The 22,755-nt window shown below is 31.8% G+C and overlaps 2 protein-coding genes across 3 annotated transcripts in view; both read right to left on the bottom strand.

The window, feature by feature from the left end:
- Positions 1-289: 289 nt before the first annotated feature.
- On the bottom strand, positions 290-4,651 carry LOC129317059 (uncharacterized). Of its 2 annotated transcripts, none has more exons than XM_054961394.1 (3): positions 4,526-4,651; positions 3,571-3,775; positions 290-580 (listed from the first exon to the last, which is right to left on the bottom strand). In XM_054961394.1, exons 2-3 carry the CDS (start codon positions 3,754-3,756, stop codon positions 401-403), a joined length of 366 nt encoding a protein of 121 aa, XP_054817369.1. In that variant the 5' UTR covers positions 3,757-3,775; positions 4,526-4,651; the 3' UTR covers positions 290-400. The 2 variants fall into 2 exon arrangements, with proteins under 2 accessions (XP_054817369.1, XP_054817370.1); XM_054961395.1 differs by having other exon boundaries at positions 3,571-3,770; positions 4,526-4,633.
- Positions 4,652-10,981: 6,330 nt separating this feature from the next.
- Positions 10,982-22,755, bottom strand: part of LOC129317352 (uncharacterized) — a 35,606-nt gene continuing 23,832 nt past the window's right edge. The window contains exons 6-7 of the mRNA XM_054961692.1: positions 11,764-11,928; positions 10,982-11,059 (exon numbers count right to left, since the gene is read on the bottom strand). Of these exons, the coding sequence (XP_054817667.1) occupies positions 10,982-11,059; positions 11,764-11,928 (243 nt within the window). The remainder of the gene's footprint in view (positions 11,060-11,763; positions 11,929-22,755) is intronic.

Below are 22,755 nucleotides of genomic sequence, written 5' to 3' on the forward strand. Positions count from 1 at the left end.
TACATGGCATTAAATATAAATTCATTATAATATTAATGATAGTAGAAAGAGAAAAGGAAAGAAATCAAATATGCATTTTATTATAAAAATATCACAGCAATTTTATTTAAATTATTTAGAATATTTTAATTGAACACGCTATAAATAACATGATGCACCCGATCTATCTAAGCATTTTGCAGGTCGTTTTCTCGTTAGATTGCAACAACTTGTATGTTTTATGACAAAAGTTAATCCAGCAAGGCGAAATTGTACCAACACTGAGGCAGCACCCAACAAAACGAGGAGATCACAGATAGTAATTAATTAATTAATTGAGCACAAGGGGAAAAATCCATGAAGATACTCAACCATTCTACTCTTACAAACTAATTAATTTGATGCTTAAATGGCAAATGCTTTAGAAGGCCACCTTTCTGGGAGGAATGACTACATTTTTGTTTCCAGGAAAAGCAGTTCGAGAAATGTCTACCAAAGCCTTGAAGCTATAAGGCTCATGCATGGAAATCTCTGACAAAACCTTCCTGTTAAGCTGGATATTCTCCTTCATCAGCCCGTGCATGAAGTTCCCATAGTTAACCTGTTCAGTAAAACCAAGGAGACAAGTGACCAAGGGTCAGAACATTGATTGACCACTCTACATGGTTACTAAACTTCTGCAGATATATCTAATCCTGCTTTAAAATTGAATGAAATTTTAAGTAAAGAAATCAAAATTCCTCCTTATCACTGCAAAACCATGTTATCATGATTTAAACCAAGCCATCAGAGAAGAGCAAGTCTGTTTGTTCAATGTGCAACTAGCGAAGGAAAAAAGTATGAGCCTAACTGGACTTCCCAACTCCTACTCATACATGGTATAGATTTCATACTGGTTTGTCCAAGTCCAGTAGATATATTGCCACCGTTTACAGGCACAAGTGGCTGCCCTGTTTGTTAACGAGGAGGTAGTGCTACATGGTAACCCAAAATCAATAGTTTCAGCAAGAGAAAAAAATAAATCGATTTTGCAGGTGAGTCGTTTAAATTGGCTGGCTCCACACATGAATAAAATTAAGCATACCAGCCAATGGACAAACCGAAGTTTGTAATCAAATTTGAGATTTATTTGGATTACGTTGTGTAAGGGAAACCAATATAATCAAACGAGGGGCTATTTTGCAGAGTTTCGGTTCAATGCCTAATATAATTGCTCCATTGGCATGTCACAAAATGTTTTGCATGATAAGTAAGTCACCAAAAACAGTATGCATGACATTTTCCTCAGATTCGAGTTATATAGAAATGCAAAATCTCTATACAATACCAGAACTCATCTGACTTTAAATATGGGACTCAAATGACATCATGATGGCAAAATTGTTTACAAAGGAATGCAATTTTTTTATTTTAATAAAATTCTTAAATTTAATATTAGTGTTATGGAAATTAGATCAAGGAGGATAGGATAGGCTTTCACTAAAAATAGATGACAAAAAATTAGGAAATAGAAACAAGGATAGTAAAAATAGACAAGACAAATATCTTCAGTAAATATAGTTTTCCATAATTTTTTTTATGACTAAGACAAGAATATACACAGTGACGCCAAGATAGAAGCACACATGAACACAGATATTCAATTAAAAGAGGCTCTAGCAGAAATAGAAAAGAGGAAAAAAGTCCAAGATTTTCAATCAAGTAGTACTTTGATAGCTTTACCACACACACCTCTCCAATTAATGAGGAAAAGAAAAAAATGAATGCCAAAAGGCAGATATCAATAAAATCAAACAATTCAGAACAATGTTCGATTCACGTAATGACTGCATGCAAGCCAGACCATTTCAACTACTAAAAGCCACGTACAATTTAAATTCCTTCTGAGCCAACCATATTAGTTCCAAGATCCACAAATTCATTTTTGTTTGGACCTCCTTATTCTGTCATCCTCCTCTTCACATTCTTAACGTTTTTAAATCCACTAAAGGAAAAATCCTCTAAAAAGAAAATTATTTATTCTTAACCAATAGATGATCATATTATTGATAATAAATAGAATATTGCAGATGAAGAACATCCCCCTGCAATCATTTTTTTGATCAAGGTGCACGTATCACATGTCTATCAAATGGTTAGAAGGTTGACACACGCCAGTAAAAAATTAAAATTAAAATTAAAATTAGGTAAAAGTGAACTTTTTTAACTCTAACTTCACAAAAGGTTTCAATTTGACCTTTTAATTTTATAAAGTCTCTCTTTAATCCCCTAACCCTAACACGTTAATCTGATTAACAAAAAATGTTGATGAAAGTCAGTGAGAAATGCTGACATTGATTTTGAAAACCATGAAGTGTCTTTTGTGGCCTAGTTTAACTTAAAAATTTCAAATGATTTGATTAAAAAATATCAACAATTGAGAATGCTTTATTAGCTGTTAAAATTGCCATGTCAGCATTTTCTGCTAATTAGATTAACGATGATAAGGTTAGGGGACTAAATAGATGATTTATAAAACTTTAGGATCAATTGGAAACCTAGTATAAAGTTAGAGGATCAAAGGTGCACTTTTGGCTTAAAATTGAAATAAAATAATTTAAAAAAAAAACCCTGACTAAAGAGAACAATGCGACGCATAAGGTGGAAAGCACTGATTTTACAAAACAAGTTGAAAACAGAAACTTAAATGCTACAAGTCTTGATATAAATCATTAGGATGAATCTAGTGGCTAATATGTGATGACTGCACCCTGCATATACTGCAGGGGATCGGCTCTATATTACAGAGTAGAGAATCCTCTTCTAATTCACCAACAACTAATGCTGGTAAATACATTTTCCGAAGAAACTAAGGTTCCAGATGAAGCAATCAAGAAGCAAGGAAAAATAGAGATCACTTAAGAGCAAATGATACTTTGAAATGGTTGGAACTTGGGAAAGCAAGGTCATTTCCTATCACGAAAAACCAAAGAAAATTTGATGACTGGAATAGTCTGTGGGCAATAATCTAAGATGTGAACAGGAGAAAACTGGCATAAACAAAAGAAAAGGGAGGTCAGTCCAGTAATATCCAAAAAAAAAAAATGGTGTGAAACCCAAAAGGGGCGAACAAAGAAAGGGAAAAATGTCTTAAAATAACAAGATGAGAAAGCTGGAAAAATCAATTGAATTAGCACTCCTATATGACCTTAAGGTACCCATGCAGCCTATTTAAAGGAGCTGTGCATTTAAAATAAGACAGCAGTCAAATACCATGTGATGCAATAACATTGAGAGGGAAGTCCAAAAGGCAATTATGATACTCAAAATATCAATCCTAAACCTAGATTCATGAGATTATTTGATATATGTATACACATTTTTGCAAGTCATAAGATATGAAAATAAAATGAACAAAGAAGACAACTAGATTGAGGAGTTACAGAAAGCTTCATATTTTCATGATGACAACCCATTTGGATAAAATATTATACAGAAATCTGGTGCGTGCATATAGGGCAGAGACTAATCTCTAATATGAGTAATAACTAAGAGGCCTAATCCTCTGCAAACTAATAATTAGTAAGTGGAAAAGGAGGGAGTGATACATACACCATGAATGGGGGTGCCAGCATTAATCCGTTGGATCCAAAGGGAGCGCATGTCCCTCTTTTTGTTATGGCGATCTCTGTAGGAATATCGCAAGGCCTTCTCCACCCTTTCCCTGGCTGTCCTTATGCAATTCTTGGCCCTTCCACGGAAGCCCTTTGCCAGCTTGAAGATTTTATCCTTGTTCATTTTCTTGTGTTAATCTACTCTGCAATCATAATTCCACTCATTCAACAGAAGATTATCAAAACAAAAGTCCCAATTACCATAGTTGTACGATAGTTTTTAATATATCTACACTTGGAATCAATAAGAAGGTAAGAACTGTTATTAAAAACTCTTATTTCTGGAATCCATTATTAATTCTCAGTGACCATATGCGGAAAATGAGATATCATCATATGAAACAAATGAACACATCGACAATATGCTCAGAAGTCAAAGTAAGTGAGTCCATAGGCGGACCTACATTACACTCAGTGGGGGCATCTGCCACCACTGAAATCTTTGAAATATACATAGTTGATATAATACCCGTTTAATTTTCAAGCCAAGTTATTTACAAGATCATACATTACAAATACCTTGAGAATTTTCTAAATAGATGATAATATAAAAAGATTAATAAACAGAAAGCTAATACACAAAAAAACCAACATTCCAAAACAACATAACCCAAATCATACAAGTCGCTAGTAATCAAAATGAAGAGGGCAGAGGTAAAACAGCCAATTGCACACCATTCAAGCAAAAACTAGTACAAAAAAAAAATTAAACTCAATCAGTAAATATTCCCAAATTCAAAAGCCTCCATATTTAAACGATTACACGACCAGATTCAAAGCCAAATTAAAATGAAAAATTTAAAACAAGCCAAGAACAACTACGCAGGCAACAGATGACGCGGGGAACAAATTCAAATATACACTCAAAGCCAGATTGAACAAATCAATCTCACCGGACCGAGAACAACCACGCAGGGTTGACAACGGTGGACGGCGTCCCACGGAGCGCGGAATGCTCGTTCGTCGGTGAAGCGAAATGGATCAGCGACTCACGAGATCGGGTTTTGTCGGGGTTTTGGCATAGGTCGAAAGTTTATTACTCAGATAACAAAAATGATTATTTCATCTATATAAAATATAAAATAGTATTAAAAAATGAATATGAATATTAAAATATAAAATAATATTAAAATATAAAATATACTCTTTCCATTAAAAAATATAAGGCATTTTTAATCGAATCTCATCCCTGTAGTTATCTACTTTATAACTAACCTTATTTTTTCATATTTATTTCAATTAAATACCCTATAATAAATATAAAATTATTATCAATATAAATATTTTTGAAGAAAAAACAATAATTACATCTCAAAAGATTAAAAATATTTTACATTTTTTATCATCCAACTTCTCAAAAAATACCTTATATTTTTAATTGAGGGAGTAAATAAATATCTTAAATGTATTTTCATTTTTATTCTTTTTTCCATTTCCATTCCTTCAAAAAATTTCAAATAATTAAAATGGTTCTTAACCTTTTATCATATTTAAAAAAAATAAAGTTTACTAAAAAAAAATGTAAAGTAGGTGGAAACATATTCTAACACAATTTTATGCTAATGCAAGATATATATGAATTGTGAAGATACTAATTCAAATTCAATATACATATATATATATATGTGTGTGTGTGTGTAAAATAAAATATCTATTATCTTTGCATATTTTTATATCATATATAAATATATTAGATATTTAATTTTTATAAATATACAAACATAATAATTACAAAAAACAGAGAAGTTATTACTTAATAGAAATTTTATATTTTACATTGATATTTATTAAATTACATTAAAGTAAATTCATATTAAATTTAAATTTATATTAATTTAACTGAAATTAAATTTAAAGATTACAAAAAACATGATAACACTAATTATTATAAAAAAGACTATATTTTTAAGATCGTAAATTAATTACTTAAAGAAACTACGGCTAATATTTGCTAAATCTGCCAAAACAATAAAATTTGACATAACAACCTACATGATACCCTCTGTGCCAAACGAATCATCCAACTTGCACCACCAGCAAAAAGAATAACCTAAATTTCATTAATATCACTTAAATAACGAAATAACACTCAGTCACTCACATCAATTTTAGTTGATTAATCATATTTAAATTATTAAATGTAATGTTTCCTCATCAAAACTCCCCCTCTCTAAACTCAATTGTTCTTGGCAATTTTTGTGAATTATCATGGCCTCTATCTCATCATTTACCTCCTTCACATTATATAGGAAAAGATCTTTTTCTTTTTCTTTTTCTTTTTTTACATACAAAAGCCAAGACCCAATTTTTCATAAATTCAGACCCATGAAAAATTTTGACATATCGACATGCTAATCCCTTGGATTCAAGTTCCAATTTGATCTCCGCTTGAAAACAGTTTGCTGGATATTATTGACGCCTCAATGTAAAAGAATTGCAAATTTTAAAAAAATTTCAATTGATGTATTCCACATTTTTATTTTTGTCTTATCTCTTTATAAATATACTATTTAATAATTTCTTTAGCCAGATTAAATTCCCTTTTTTTTGCCAGAGCTTTATAAATAGAATACAAACATTTATTTTTATAAACATAAAAAATCAGATTGGAATTTTTTGCCTTTTCCAAGAAAACAACGATTTCACAGCAAAAGGAAAATTGAACTGAGATGTCATCACAAAAATATAAAGAAATCTTGCATATAAATTTAACTAACAAAATTTCCCCAGGGAAAGCATCACACAGTTTTACTTTTTCTCCTGGCTTAACTTGAAACCCATTTCTACAGTTTCTTTCTCAATTTTGTTCTCTGATCCTCACTTTTCCTGCTCCAATAAATATTCAAAAAGCAAATACACATTTCCCACCAGAATGTTGCTGAAAAAGAATCTTACCTTCCTTTCCCTTTCTTTCCATGTCCACCACCACCCTTTCCTTTTTCCCATTTTTACCAAATTTCTTACCCTTCTTAGTAGACTGGCTCTTCAGATGTGAAAGTCTGTTGGCTTTCTTTTGCCGCTCCTTTCGAAGTTGATCAAGATCTTTGATCTCTGAACGCACATGAGCATTAGGCATTGAATGCTGCTTCCTGCCGCCTTTAAATTTTCGAGGACCGCCTCGGAACTGCCCTGAATGAAGGAAAGAAACAAGAGTCAAGTGACAAGAATTCTCTCTCTTAACATTGAACTTGTCAGCCTTAGCACTTCATAATATATGTGAGTGAATGGATAGACGAGATCTACCGACACTGGCATAAAATTGACGATGGCAGTACTTTGTTTTTTGGCATTTACAAAGCAACAGTCACTACCAGCATAGAATGAACCAGATGTTCATTAGGTGAACGAAATCTTGAAAAAGACCTATTCGATCAAACCAACCATGATCAAACATAGAATAGAAGCACGTGAAACATGAAATCCACAGAAGTCTAATCATGTGCTGATGAGTTTACTTATGATTTTATTGGTCACCTAATTTTTCCTTGGCAGGATCTATGTTAAGAATATTTTCTAGTTCCACGGGAAACTTTACAAAAATAACTTGCAAAAACTGCACCAATTGTAAAGAAAAACTTCAGGATTTTATTGAAATAAATCTGAAATTAAGCAATAAGTCCAAATTCATTGCAAAAATAATTATGCCCTCCTGTAGTTTTTTTTTTTTCTCACAACACACGGGAATGGCCAGTGAGTACAAGCATGATTGACATACAATTAAATCATTCCTTTAAGTTTTTGTTCTCATTTCTTCGTAGAATGCATCATGACATTAGATAAATCCAGTGAATGGATGGGAAAAAATGAATTACAATCTAAGATCATATAATGAGAGCGAGCCAGTTTATGTAACTTCTTAAAACCTGTTAAACTAGCCTGATAGTAGGTTGATGGCCTTCCAATCATTTTATGTTATATAATTGTAATACTGACAATTTTAATTGCTGTTACTATCAGCAAGTAGTTACTGTAAGTTAAGTGATTATAGACGTTAGGGGGTTAGATGAGACAACATAGGAATAAAAGGCTGTATATAGAACTACGCTTGTAAATCAACCCATACTCATCCAAAATGAGAATTATTCAGCATATAATTCAGTAATCCTCTTGTATCTCTGTTTTCTCTCTCATTTCTTTAAGATCTCTCTTCTCTTCTTTCCCTCTCTTCCTCTTCTTGGCGAATCACAATCATCTATCATTTTACCTTCACCTCATTCCTTTCTATTAGCAATTAGAAAAAGCCAATGCCCTTTCTCAGTGAAGAAGATACAGATGATAGCCTTAAAGTAAGCTAAAGCATAATTAGGTACGCTTACAGCAACAGCTGCAATAATCCTGCCTAGGGAAACAAGGCAAGACCAACCCATGAGTCTCCTTTGTATCTAAGGATAATAGATGATCTCCAACATACAGGAACTCAAACAAAGGAATATTAAGAGAAGCAAATTCATACTGCTGAACTCGTGGATCCATGAGAATCGCCATCATTGTCCATCCCTTTAAGAGCTATCTTATGCCCTCCTGTAGTTTTTTCCCCATTTACAACACACGAGAATAGCCAGTGAGTACAGGTATGATTGACATACAATTAAATTGTTCCTTCAAGCTTTTGTTCTCATTTCTTCAAAGAATGAATCATGGCATTGGATAAATCCAGTGACTGGATGTGAAAAATGAATTACAATCTAAAGAAAATCATTACTCATATAACTATCATACAATAAGAGAGAGCCAGTTTATGTTACCCCTGAAAATCTTTTAAACTAGCCTGATAGCAGGTTGATGGCTTTCCAATCATTTTACCTTCAGTTAAAGCCAATGCCCTTTCTCATTTAAGAAGTTATAGATAATAGTCTTAAAATAAGCTAAGGTTGCGTTTGGATGGGTGGATTTAAGTTAGGAATTTGAATTTAAAATATCATATTTGAAATTAATAAATTCTAAATTCTTTGTTTGGATGATATTAAAAATTTCTAATTATAATATTAAAATTTTTGGTTAGATCTAAAGAGAAATTTCAAATTTCAAATTCTATTTTTGAATTTAAAAGAAACTTGGACGACTAGTCAAAGTTGACAGTTCGAATAGCCAACTTCCATTAAGATCAAATAGTTAAAGCTGACTGGGACTATAGCACTAGCAATAACCAGGATGAGATGGTCAACTTCCACCAAGACAGGAGCGATATGACAATGGGGATCAAATGACCGACTTCTACTCAAACCAGACAGATGGCAACGATGGCAACTGGATGGCCGACTTCAACTGGGATTGGATCAATGGCAATGATGGGGAATGGATGGCCAACTACCATAGGGACTGAACCGACAATGACCATAGAGATAGGACAGTCGACTTTCACCAGGACCAGATAGCCAACTTCCATCAAGACCAGACCTAATAGAAGTTAGCCGTCTGATCCTAATAATAGTTGTCTGTTTGGTTTCAATGAAAGTCAGCCATCAAGTCCTCGTCATCACCATTGCCATTAGTCATGTCCTAATGAAAGACGATCATCCCATCCAAGTGGTTGTCGTTAGTCTGATCTTGGCAAAAGTTAGCTGTCTAGTCCCCGTCATCACCGTAGCCCTCAGTCTTATCCCTACAAAAGTTGGCCATCTAGTCCTTGTCGTCAACACAGCAGTTGGTTCGATTTTGACAAAAGTCAGCCTTTTAATCCCTATCGTTGCTATCTATACTATCTAGATGGAAGTTGGTTGTCCAATCTCGATCGTCACTATCAGTCTGGTCCAATCTCGATAGAAGCCACCCGTCCCGTCCTAGTCATTACTGTCAGTCCGATCTTGATGGAAGTCGGCCTTTCGATCCCGGTCAATGATGAAGACTTGTTTCCATCAACTTCGACAGTTTGATCCAATTACCATTGGTGGGCTAATCAAGCCTTCTTATATTTGAGTCAAATTACAAAAGTGAGCCACCATGGATTTGAGTCAAATTATAAAAGAGATTGAGTTAGGATTTAAAATAATAAGAGTTTAAAAAAGGATTTCAAATTACAAAAAGATTAAGATGGAACTTAGATTGGAATTTTTAATTACTCAAATAATAAATTTGGCTCAAATTCAAATATAAATCCATATGTATCCAAACATAGCATAAAACATATATAGGTACACTTCACAGCAATAGCTGTAATATTCCTTCCTTGGGAAACAAGGTATAAGACTAGTCCATGCAGCCTCCTTTGTATTTATAAGGATAATAAATAATCCCTAACACACAGGAACTCAAATAAACATGGAATATTAAGAGAAGCAAATTCTGACATGCCAGACTCATAGATCTATGAGAATCACCTTCATTGTCCATCCTAGAGCTATCTTATTGTGTGAGCATTCTTTCCACTTCTTATATATTAGGTTGCACAGATATAGGTACAAATATCAAATACGATATGGCATGATATGGTAATACGGTAAATTTTAAAAATTTTAGGATATAGGTATAGGGATATATGTATTAAAAATTTTAATATTATATATGTATATCTAAGTAAAAAAGAAAGAAATAAATTAAATAAATAAAACTAACCCTAAACAATTAAAAATCTAATAGCCAATAAAAAAAAACAATAGCCTATGAAAAATACCCAAATCCATATGGCCTTGCAGATCAATTCATTGCCCAATCAATATCCTAACTTCTAGCCTAAAAAAGTAATAACCTAACCACTAACCATACCAAAAATAACATAGGGAGAGGAACAAGCTTACATAAGGGAGAAGTAGAGCATGAGTAAGAATAGAGAGGGAGAGGGAGGGAGAGAACTTGACAGTCAGTCATTGACAAAAGGTTGCTAAAAATGGTGAAAGCGAATAAGCAAGTTGGTAGAGATAATGAAAGAAAAGCATAAGCAAGAGCAATGATGCGTATCGGGATATGTGTCCATGTCCAATGCGTATAGTGAAAGCAAAGTAAAAGCAAGAGTATACCAAGTTAAACCACATATCCATGCTTCCTAGCTTGTATATACCAATCTTGGTGGCCTTCACTTTCACTCCGCCCTTTGTCTTTATGTATAATCATGTATAGAATATAAACGTGAGGGCTTGTGTCACATAAGAACTTTAAAAAAGAGAACCCTATATTTAGTTGATCAATAAATGTATCTCATAAAATGATTGCACAAACTCATGGTCAACTCCTCGTGCATGATAACATCTGTCATAATTTCTTTATCGATGTTATCCTAGATATTGATAGTGTCATAAACTCTAAGTCAAACATAATCTTCACGCCCTTGATGCAAGCTGTATAATGTCTCAACATCTCTTGATTCTCATCAAAGAGGTTGCTTTAGATTTAAAGAGGGGCCCTAGGGTAACCTTTCACTTAAGCTTCAGAGAAAGGGTAAGGGTAGTCTTTAAGGGAAGTGCAGGAGCCTTTAGGGCAAATGTAGAAGTGGTCTTTAAGGAAAAAGAAGGAATAGGTTGCATGACAAAATCCTTAGTCCCCATAGAAGCTTTCTTTTTATTTCTCTTTCCTTTTATTATCCTCAGAGGGCTTTTTTAGAGGAAGCTTCTCAACAAGCTTTAATCACATCATGTTAGTAATCAATCTAAATACAAGAAAAAGTAAAAAGTTGAGAAAGGTTTAATTGATATACCTTTGACATTGGCTTCAGTTATGGATCTCGTACAAGATGACTAGGTCAAACAATAAAGCTAGTACTTTTTCAACCACTTCAACATCTGGTATGGGCACAGGTAGGGGGTAGTGGGACTTATTTATAGTCAATAGTTAGACCTTTATATGGTCAGTAGGGAGGGGCACATTGTGAATCACATTGCTCCCTACAGTGTTAAACATGTGTCTAATTGCAACACACACTCATGTGGGCTATTAGCCAAGAATTGAACCTTAGCCTCTCTCTAAATAATAAAAGAAAAACACTATACCATAGTTTTATAGTAAAAAATAAATAAAACATTATACTAAGGAATTTAGCGACATTAACTTGAATAGTTTTAGGGCAACTTTCTTTTAAACTCGAGCTAAGCTTTGCTATGAGATTCCCTGGCAGACGTCCATTGAGTAACATCTCAATGTATTTATTTTGTTGGCCTATGATTGCTTGGGTTTTGTGTAGCTCTATCCATAATAAATTCACCTCTTCATGATTAGTAGTCTTTTTAGGCTTCTTTGGCACTGTCATGAAGTACTTCTTCTTGGTAACTCTAAATCCTACACCTAAAACACGACCAGGGTGGTCAACATTCCCCAAAGTCTTCTCCAAGACATCCTCACCATGAGGAATAGAGCCCGAATCACCCTCCTAAGAAAAGGCCACCTATGAATTACACAACAGAGAAAATTAAGCAAATAATTGATTATTTTAACATTAATACAATTATAATTAACATTTACAATTTTTTCAACAACTTCCTTCACTCAAGGGTCTCAAATGTTTCCCTGATTATCTATTGGGGCCAAAGCCTAAAGCTTTTCTTGAGATACAAAATCCTCTAATCCCTGCTCTTTTAAATAGTCCTTCTCAACTGTGGCATAACTTTTACGCCCTTTCAAGCAGGGATATTTGTTCTTTTTGCCCCCACCCTTTTTTATAGCACTTAACTTATTATAAAAATACAAAATATTAGAGCCATTGTACATATATAATCATTAAAAGCAAGCAACATTAAGGAATAATTATTACCTTAAACTCTTACTGTGACAGAAGTTAACAAAATAGCTCATTGTTTAGCTTAATAATGGATTTCAAGAGCATGACAACTTTATCTTCAATTCTCTCTATGTCTAGGTTTTTTGAGAATTTTCTAGTGATTCATACTCTGAAAAAAGCAATGTGCTATCCTAACTTTGTGGAGAACAAATTCTTCCTACTCTTGTAATCAAATCCCGACTGCAAAAGGAATTAATCTTATTGAGGTTAATATAACAAATTTGTTGTATAACAAATAAGGTGTCACAGCCCAGTACTGAGGGTGTGATCGGCACAAAATATGAGATAAACTCATATTCCATAAGCATTAATTTACTAAAAAATTTATTCAAGATAACAATATATAATTTATGTCTAAATTTAAAATTCATAATATCTTAACCATTATTTAGAAATTTTAGTAAAGTCTCCCTTGTAACTAGGACTTCTCAAATTTTTATTAAATACAACCTGTTAGCCAACCCAAAAAGGAGCTTAAGCACATACCAAACATTTTACAATAATAAAATAAGATCAAGACTTAACTATGATATATGTGGAGTGCTGAACTTATAATTTTAATACAATACATAATTATATCAAAATGGATGGTCAAAGAGTGCTTCATTATCTAAAAAGCAATATTGCCCTTTAATATCAGTAGGAAGTGCAGGGTCAACTATAATATCTAAGACCAAAAAAATTTCTGGTAAATAGCATTCCAATTAGAATAAAATTTGAAAAAATTTAATAAAATGGAACTAATAGACTTCGTTTTAAAATGATTTAATGAAGTAATGAAACATACACATAAACTAATAATGAAGAATAAGTTTCTCAATAATACAATCATGAAATTTAAACAATACTATTAGAATAATATAAATTTTTAAAATTTGCCAATGCGTATAGAATATAAAAATTTCAATTAATGGTACAACGAAGTAGAGCACTTTTAAAGAATTAACATAGAATGATAAATGATTTTAACTTAAATTTAGGAGGGCTTTATCAAAAGGAATAATAAGCATGGACATATAGTCCACGAGGATAAATAACCAATCAAGTGTGTCTGGAAACCACGAAATAAGCGTGAGTACATACTCACAAATGTCCATCCCTCTATTCCACATGCGTTGGCCTACGCATGAGACTAGGACCTCTTACAAACACCCTACTAGCTAGGTGTACTATGATACGTCAAGGGCTATGGAACTACCATTAGCAACTAGCATTTTAAACTTAGTCACTTTAATTAAAATCAAGCATATATGGAGCAAGAAAATAGTTTTAAAATTATCATTTTAAACATTGTTCAATGATCATTTTCCATTGCTCTAATTTATTATCATTTCCTTCATACACAAATCATTGTATTAAAAATTGTGGATCAACATGGAATTAAATAAGTAAACTACTTCTAAGAAATAATGCCAGTATCACATATCTATTTCAATTATTACTTATCAGCTATATAAATCAGTAAAATCAACGCATTATCATTAATAAGACAATGGGGAGAAAAATAGAATTACAAAAATATTTGTACAATTTATAAAGGAATACTAGTAAAAGTTTAAATAAAGAAAGTTTATAAATAATTTACTAGAAATTGAGGCGAAACGCTACCCATGCACCAGAAAGTTTTCCCAAAAATTCTAAAAGGGTCTTATCTTAAGTTCCCTTAATTCTAATGATCTCTTAACTTCCTAATAAAAATACAATCATAGCATCATTTATAAGTAATTTTCTAATACTTAGCAAACATTCAAATCAATTCCCAAACAAACATCACAACTTAAAATATACAATCCATAAACTCATTATCAATTAACTAACTAATTAAAAATCCAACTAAATAAGAGAAAAATATTTTCACCTCTTTTGTACCTTCTTAAAACTTATTGAAATGCCAAAATCATCGTTCACTTTAACATAGTCTACCTTAGGATTCTAATTAATGACTCAAATCACTACATATGCATGTTCCTTCAAAATTAATATATAAAATTGAAACAACTTATATTCCACCAAATTCTTCTCTCATAAATCTCAAGCTTAGCATTTTAACAATCTAAATATACTTGAATCAAAAAAATATTTGACACATTTTAAATCATCCTTATACCTTCTTGTAACCCATCCTCAAGCATAAAGCATAATAAATCACATTGACTATCTCATGCTCCCTTTAGACTTAATAAATTACTATACAAGTATCCTATATAATCTCTTTCTCTATACTTTTTTTTATTTTAGTATCTTCAAATTTTAATCAATAACTCAAGCCACTTCTTGCACCATATTTTTTCCAAGCTATATTATACCAATTTAGAAACATTATTTCTACCAATTCCTTCTTTTAGGCATTTCTACAAACATCTTGGGTGCATCTAAATTTAGCTCCCAACAATCATCCAACCAATTAATCAACTTCCAACATTAATTCAAAACCAACATTAGCTTATCACCAACTAAAATCATACATAGGCTTAAGTGAAATTACAACTTAAAATCAAAAAACATCATGACAACAAAATGCAATAATTCAGCCAAAGGAGGGAAGGATTATTCAGTGTTATTATAAAACTCAAAGGGGGGAAGGAAAAATCGCCAACTTACCTTAACAAAACTCAATCGCAACAATTATGATTAACTAATATACTGTGTTGAAGAAGGAAAAGAGAAAAAGTTTTGGTCTTCTACATGAATGAAAAGGAAGGGGTCAGAAATTTCAATTAGCAAACATAAGGAATCAAGCTGCCATGTACACATATATATAACTTTTAGTAGTGAAAAAGGATGAAGAAGGAAGAAGGATTGATCATGCATATACACATTACACCTCTATCAGCCATGTAACAGAGTAGAAAAGAGGGAGAGATTTAGCTACTTTACCTAATAGAAACAGATGAACAATGTAACATTTTAAAAATTTAAACATGATTAATTAAGTTAATGGGGGTAATTAATTAAGTAAATTAGTATGGTGTGTGGCTAGATAAGTCTAAATTATGTAAATGATTGTGATTTCAACCCTAAAGGTGGGGTTTGAAGTGAAGTTGAGCCATTTAGGCATCAAAAGGAGGAAAAAGTAAAGGAAGGTTATATGAGTCACATGCCACGGTGCGAGCAACGTTCACCATTGCACATAGAGGAAAGAATAACGGAATGACCTCTATATGCCATGTGCCATGCTACTACGTGTGCTACAGTGTATGGCCAACTTTCTGATAAACTAGTTGTGAAGTAGACAAAAATTAGAAAAAAATAGAGAAAATGAAGAGCAAATGTGATTTTCTCAGTAAGGCTTGTGGCATTGGAGTTTATGAGTATTTTGGAGCTAGATAACATTTAAGGTAAGGTTACTAAGCTCATTTCTTCCCTTTCTCTTCCATTTTCTCTAGTTGAGAAGTTAAGGCTTGAGTGTTAATGGTAATTTTATATTTATATGAGATATGGGTTTGAACTCATTGTCTTAAAATGGATATAATGAGAGTATTTAGAGTATTCAAACCCTGCATTAATAATTTTAGAGAGTGTTGGATTATGAGGGTCATTAATATCCAAAATTTGCATTTATTGAGGTTGTTGAGAGTGATGATGATCATTAATGGTGGTTTAAATACTCGTTAATGATAATATGGGTCATTAGACCCTAGTAAACTATTGGATATGATGGGTAGTGAAATTATGATTTAAATAAAAATGGAGAATGTGGAGTTGTGATAGTGAAAACATCAAAAGTGGAGTTGTGATAGTGAAAAGTATCAAAAGTGAAGTATAATAATGTATCCTTATGATATGACTGTAGAGTAACCTTTTGGCACCATTCTACCTAAATAGAAAGCTTTGGAAGTAGTTATATTGAGGGGTAAACTTTTTACCTCTCAAAGGTTTGAAGTAACTAAGGAAAATCTAATTTGTATAGTTATATATTAATAGATAATTGTTGAAATTAATGATTTGAAATTAAAATTGTTTGATGTTAGAAAAATTATTGATGCAATTTTTCAATGTGATGAATTATGTGTGAAATTGTTTTGAAAAATGGAAAAACCTTATGCATGATGCATATATGTGTTTAATGATAATGATTGATTATATGTCATGTGAAAATGATGAAAAATGTAATAATTGACATGTGGAGTATTATCAATATGTGAGTAAGGATATATGAATTTATATGTGATGAATTGTGTTGAAAATGACATATGAAGTGTCAATATTTGTATAGCATGATCATTGGTGAAAGTTCACCTAAGGAGAGGAGGAGATTGGTAAATCTAAATGTATTGGTGGTTTACCATTGGAATCAGAAGCTTGCCTTAGCACAAACCGTTGAAATCACAGAGGTAGCCATTGTCTCATGGTTGATTCACGACTGTCTCACTTGTTCTTTGAGAGACTCAAACTTAACTAGTCTCTATTAGTTTATGAGAACGCTAGATTAAGGGTATGACACCTTATAGTTGTTAGTATTAGAGAAAATTCATAGCACACGAGTGGAGTGAGTTAACGCTAACCTAGTAGCTCCTCATAAGTGGAAGCTAGGTTAGTCTGAGTTGCAAATATAACCACTTAATAGCCCCTAGTTTCATGTCAAAGGTAATAGGAGGGTAAAGGTTGTCATTGATCATGCATATAATTCTGACCACATAGTTGTTATTATTGTGGTCTGGCATGTTTTAAAGGCGCATGGTTGTTATTTTTGTGACTTGACGATTTGTATAATTGGATATGATATATGATATGTGTTGCAAGCCGGGTTACATAGTTTATTGTTGTGGCTGTGGCTATTTTTCCATATGTGCATGATATGTGAGTATATTGCCATTTTTATGTTTTTAATTGATATGCAACTGTATAGATTAGATGGATCTTAATTACTAAGTGGTTGCACTCACCCCTCAATCTTTATATTTTAAGAGCCTAGCTCATCAGACAAGGATCGGGGAAAACATATTGAGGCTTAGGATTATGTGAAAATCCTCTTATAGGCCTCTTGTTTTGATTATGTGTATCTAAGTATTGTTAATTTGCTAACTAGGATTCATTACATTAATTTTTTAGCTACTTGTATTTTTGTTATGGAAATATTATGTATTTTATGCCCTAGGTTAGTGATTGTGGTTGTAAACTTTATATAAGGCCAAAATACTTGTGCAAGTAGGAAAAATATATATTCTGAATTGTTTGGAATGAATATTGATGATTTGTGTAAAGATTTTATCCCCTTTGTGTTTTATGAATTTTAGGGTTGAATGGTGAATTTGTGATATATGTGTATTTGTATGGTTATGGTGTGCTGCATGAATCCTAAATAGTCCATTGAGTGTGGTCTGGCACATGTGTGTGAGTTTGGACACCTTTGTTGTGAATTTGTGTAAAAAATGAGTAAAAATGGATTACATGTCTAACTTTTAATAGAAAAAGAATTTGGTTGTGAAACTTATGCTATTAGCTAGAGCTCAGAGAAAGCTCTCTATGGACACCAAGATCACCTCAATCAGATGTCAGACGAAGTTTTGGAACTTGTTAGAAGTTCACTCCCTATGCTATCAATTGACAGCAAAATACTGCCAAACTCATGCAATGTGCCATGGTTCATGGTATAGAGGCTTACAAGCCGTTGTTACCTGTAGTTAGCCATAGTGCATGTGCCATTTTCTGCACTAATTCATTGGTTTGAGTTTTATGCAAATACCTTGATTTTCTTAACTCTTGTGCTTTTGTAAACGTTTGAAACTCTGATTTGGGACTAATGAAAATGTATAAGACTATTTTAAATGTTGAAATTCATAGGATTCCATTTACAATTATTTAGATTTGTTTACCCTATTTGTAAATTGTGAAGTTTGCTTATCTTAATTGTGTAATTTGTCAAAGTTGTTAATCACATTGATTTGTGGGAGATTGGAGAGGATTAGTCAATATAACCTTACTGGTCTAACCCAGAGTTTGCAAATAGTAAGGGAAAGGAATGAGCTCTAACTGGTGGTAAAGAGACATGTATACTAACAGCAAGATGAAACTTATGTGATGGGAAAGGAAAAAGAAAAACAGAGACAACATGAATGCTATCTCTTACTCTGTCATGCAATTCTTCACCAACAAGGAAAAAGAAGAATTTGAATAAAAAGACCGTGGGAAAAATTATAAAACAAGACCAAAGCTTGTTAAGAAAATTACAGCATAATACCCCACCAGATTTTTATTATTGTTATTAGTTATTGTTTTGTATTTTATTTTTTTAAGGTCATTACATAAGGCTGGAATACAAAGTAACATACCAAGACTGTGTCCTTTAATGAATCAAGGGCCTCATATTAAAGGGCACATTAGCTTTAACCACTACTCTAATATAATTGACTAATTGTCAAAATCAATACATTGGCCCTTGTCGTTCCACTCGATAGGAAGCTTTTTCCCGAGATCTTTAGATTGCTAGCATATCCATCACAACCAAACCCCTTCTCAATTTCTCACCTTTACCCCAACCTACTTGCTACTAGGAATCAATGGCAGTGGCAATGGTTAGAATTGGATCACTTTGAGATCTACTATCAAGAGTACGATTATTACTTCCTGCAGTCATTTAATTGCCTATGAAAATCAAACAAAACTAATTAATCAAACAAAATTCATTTACATGTTCATAGTTTTTCTTTTTCTTTTTTGTTCATAATTGTTTGAACTTTTTTGTCATACCTCAAAAATAGAGGGTGGCTGATATGGGTATGAACCATATTGTAAATCCCCTAAGCCTTAAATCAATAATTTTTTATTTCTAAAATGTAATTATATTGATACTGAAATTATGGTATATTTAATAAAAATTTCAGCAGAATTTTCCCTATAAACAGAATCTCCAAAAAATTATACAACAGAATGTTTCAAGGAAAATATCATGTCAATTAGGAGCTTAACTCCTTCTAGTCAACAGAAAAAATATATATTGAAATAAGAAACCTAGCTATAATCTATGTAGAGCATCTATAATTTAATTTTCAAAGTACAATTTCATCATTCAAATTTTACATCAAAAGGTTGCTTAATCAACAGCTCCTCTACTTCCCAGGTAGTGATAAACACTTCAATGATCTATAAGAGATTTAGCATTAGCTAATGAATTTGAGATCAAAATATTTTATAGTGAATAGCATCCCATAATATAATTCAAAGAGTAAAATAATAAACTCAAACAATTATGTGAAATAATTTAAAAGAAGATAATTCAATATAGTAAATTTGTTAAATCTAGAAAATCTTAATCATAATCATAAAATGAGAGTGAATTGAAATTTCTTTATTCTATTATGATTGAGGAGAAAAAATTATTTATATATGAATAAAAGTAGTACTTTTACTAACTAAAACCATTGAAATTTTAAATACACAAATTGATTAAAAATTTAAAATTTTGAGGACTTAACATAACAGGAAACAAACGTGAACACATAGTCCTTGAGGGTAAATAATCAAATGTGGCTCATGCCATGAAGATAAACTTAGACACATAGTCCACAAGGGCAAGTGGCCAATACAACATGAGCTATGAAACAAATGTAGACACCTAGTCCATGAGGAAAATACTAGCCAAACACAAGCGTTAGGCTAACAAATAACAAACGTGAGGACCAAACCCATGAAACAAACTAGCTAGTCATTAACTATGGGTGCCAAGAGCTAACAGAGCTACTGTTAGCAATGCCGTTCTGTTTGTAGTCCTTTTAGTGATCAATTTCAAACATGTGAGAAAGATAATTATTATTAAAATAAAGTTTTTATTCTTAATGCCAAACTCGAATGAATTATTGTAAGCATCAATCCAATACTTGTCAAAATAAAATTTTATAAATAATGCGCATTATTGCATTCATTGGATAACCAAAATTTTCCAAAGCTAATAAAAAATAATTTCATAAATCTTGAAAATATAACTCATAGGGGAAAATACATGTACATGCCATATTTAATTATTCTTTTCCACTATTTTATATTTTCACATGATAAATAATTCAATTAACAACTTATCTTTTGCTTATCATAGTAATTAAAAATGATCTACGTAAAAAGATAATATTTTAATAAAAGACTATTATTAATAATTTAACTGGGATGTTATTCACTAACTTATTGGATTCCCAAATTCTAAATATTTTCTTCCTTTAATTCCTATCAAGGTCGTTTTTTTCCACACACACTACTAAAAAAAGGCTATATATAGTGCTTTTTATATAGCGGTTATTAAAAAAAATCCCTATATAATTATGACAGGATTCAAAAAACTGCTATATATTTAAGGCGGGATTCAAGAAAAAGAGACCCTATAATGGTTATTTTGAATAACCTTTGTATAGTCTCTATTTTTTTTAGGAATTTATTTTCAACTAACTGCTATATGTTGGATTGGAGAATATATAGTGCCAGAGTATATAGCGGTTAAAAAACCGCTATATATAGCGAAAAAGAACCACTATATACAACCTAATGTTTTCAAAACTAAATTGGATATTGAACCAAAAAGATCAGCAGTTCACAATCTATATGGTTTAACCGAGTTGGACTAATGGTCAAATTGGTGATGTAATAATTAAATTAAAAAATTATATATGTATATAATAATCTAAATATAAGAAATAAATATGAAATTTCTACTTAACTTAAAAAATACCAAATATTTTGAGTTTATCATGACTTAATAAGCTATGTGATACAACAAAATATCAAATGATTAAAGAAATTGGTCATTTTCTAAACAAAATTAATAAAAAATAAAAAATGTTTTTTTGGAAATGTTTAGTTCTTGAAAACTAGATTCGATTCCCAGTCTAACTGCTGATTTGAAATGGCCCAACCTGACTCAACTCCTAAAATAATTTTCTCATATTAACTGAACCAAAATCTGTACTGGTCAACGATTGGACTGGTCTGACTATTCAGTCTAATTTTTAAATCACCGATATAGGCTTTTTTGTAGTAGTAACACCCTATAAGGATATGAATGGGTGAAATTTTAATAAATTTTTCATAAATTATAAAGACTTCTGTCCACTCCTAATATAATCCCAATCAACTACCATCATTTAAAATTCCAAGGCCAAAATTCATGCTTTAGAATTTGTCCAAGCATTATCATTTATATGACTAATTTCTTGCATATTGTTTAAGCCATGCCAACCTATTTACTTGAGATATAATTCTCTCTTATGCTTTACATCAAACACCTTAGGTGCATTATTTCCAATCATTCAATTTAAAATTTTCTAACCTTTCATCTCTTATCCAAAAAAAAATTATCAATAGCTGTAATAAACCAAAAAAATAATATAATAATAAGTAAATATATAAGTTGGTGTTTTAATGATAGTTATATTAAGTTTTAGAAAAATATAATAAGAAGTGAAGCTGGTGTCATGGAAGTGTGTAAACTACTCATTCAATAAGTCTAAGGTTTGAGCTTGTTGAAGCATAAATGGAGGGGGTTTATTTTTGTGACTTTAATTTAATGAAATTACTATTATATCCTCTCCCTCATCAGATAAAATTTTCTCTTTCCTCCTTCTTTATTTAAACACAATATGCACAAAAAGAGGGAGAGAATTCTGGAGTCTTTAAACTTGCTCTCTACTCCTCTGCCATCATTGTTGTCACCAGCGTCTGAGAAGGCAGAAATAAGATGACAAAACATTACAGTATATCGGCATCTTCCTCTCCTCTATTCTTTAACCTCTCACTTGATCTCTCCAATCATGATTGATGAAGTAGCAGAGTAAAGAAAATAGATCCTAAAGCCTTCAACTACTCATGACTCTCTTAGCCTCTTCATGCTTGATAGTTGCCTGCTCATAAATCTCTTCATCCTCTTCACGCTTGATTGCTCTTAACTTCACGTTCGACTGCTGCTCTCCCTGTGTTGGTCACATTTGAGTTGCTGCTGGGTGTTCAGCTTATCTCTCCCCTATTCAGTCATCTGTTTTATCTTCTTCCTCCTTATTTTCTGTCGTGGTGAGCTAAGGGTGTGTGGAAGAACAAGACCTTGATAAGAATTAAAGAACATATTTGAGAATTTTAAATTTTAACAAATAAGTGAATAGAATCCTATTTAATTATTTATTTATAGTCTTCTATTGAAATAATTGATTTTTATAAATTATTTTAGTTTTAGAAATTATGGAACAATGATGAAGGATAATTAAATTATGATACGTGCATCTATTTTTCCTCTAGAAATATATTTTCAATATTGATGAAAGCATTTTTGTTTATTGAACTTTGAAATTTCTTGGTTACACAATTAATGCAAGTTTGTACATTAGTTTGGAAGTATTAATTTGGGAAGTTTTGAGATTTGAAATAATTCATGCTAGTTTGGTATTGAGAATGAAAATTTTATTTCAAAAATAATTATTTCTCTCGCATGTTTTAAATGTGATT

Source organism: Prosopis cineraria, unplaced genomic scaffold (genome assembly GCF_029017545.1).
Source record: "Prosopis cineraria cultivar Desert tree isolate PC_DT_omini unplaced genomic scaffold, ASM2901754v1 PC8, whole genome shotgun sequence".
Classification (NCBI taxonomy): domain Eukaryota; kingdom Viridiplantae; phylum Streptophyta; class Magnoliopsida; order Fabales; family Fabaceae; genus Prosopis; species Prosopis cineraria.

Coding starts and splice junctions, on each gene's coding strand:
- LOC129317059 (XM_054961394.1), bottom strand. CDS start 3,756: ATGAACAAGGATAAAATCTTCAAGCTGGCAAAGGGCTTCCGTGGAAGG. Junction 581..3,570: donor CTGGCACCCCCATTCATGGT/GTATGTATCACT, acceptor TTTACTGAACAG/GTTAACTATGGGAACTTCAT.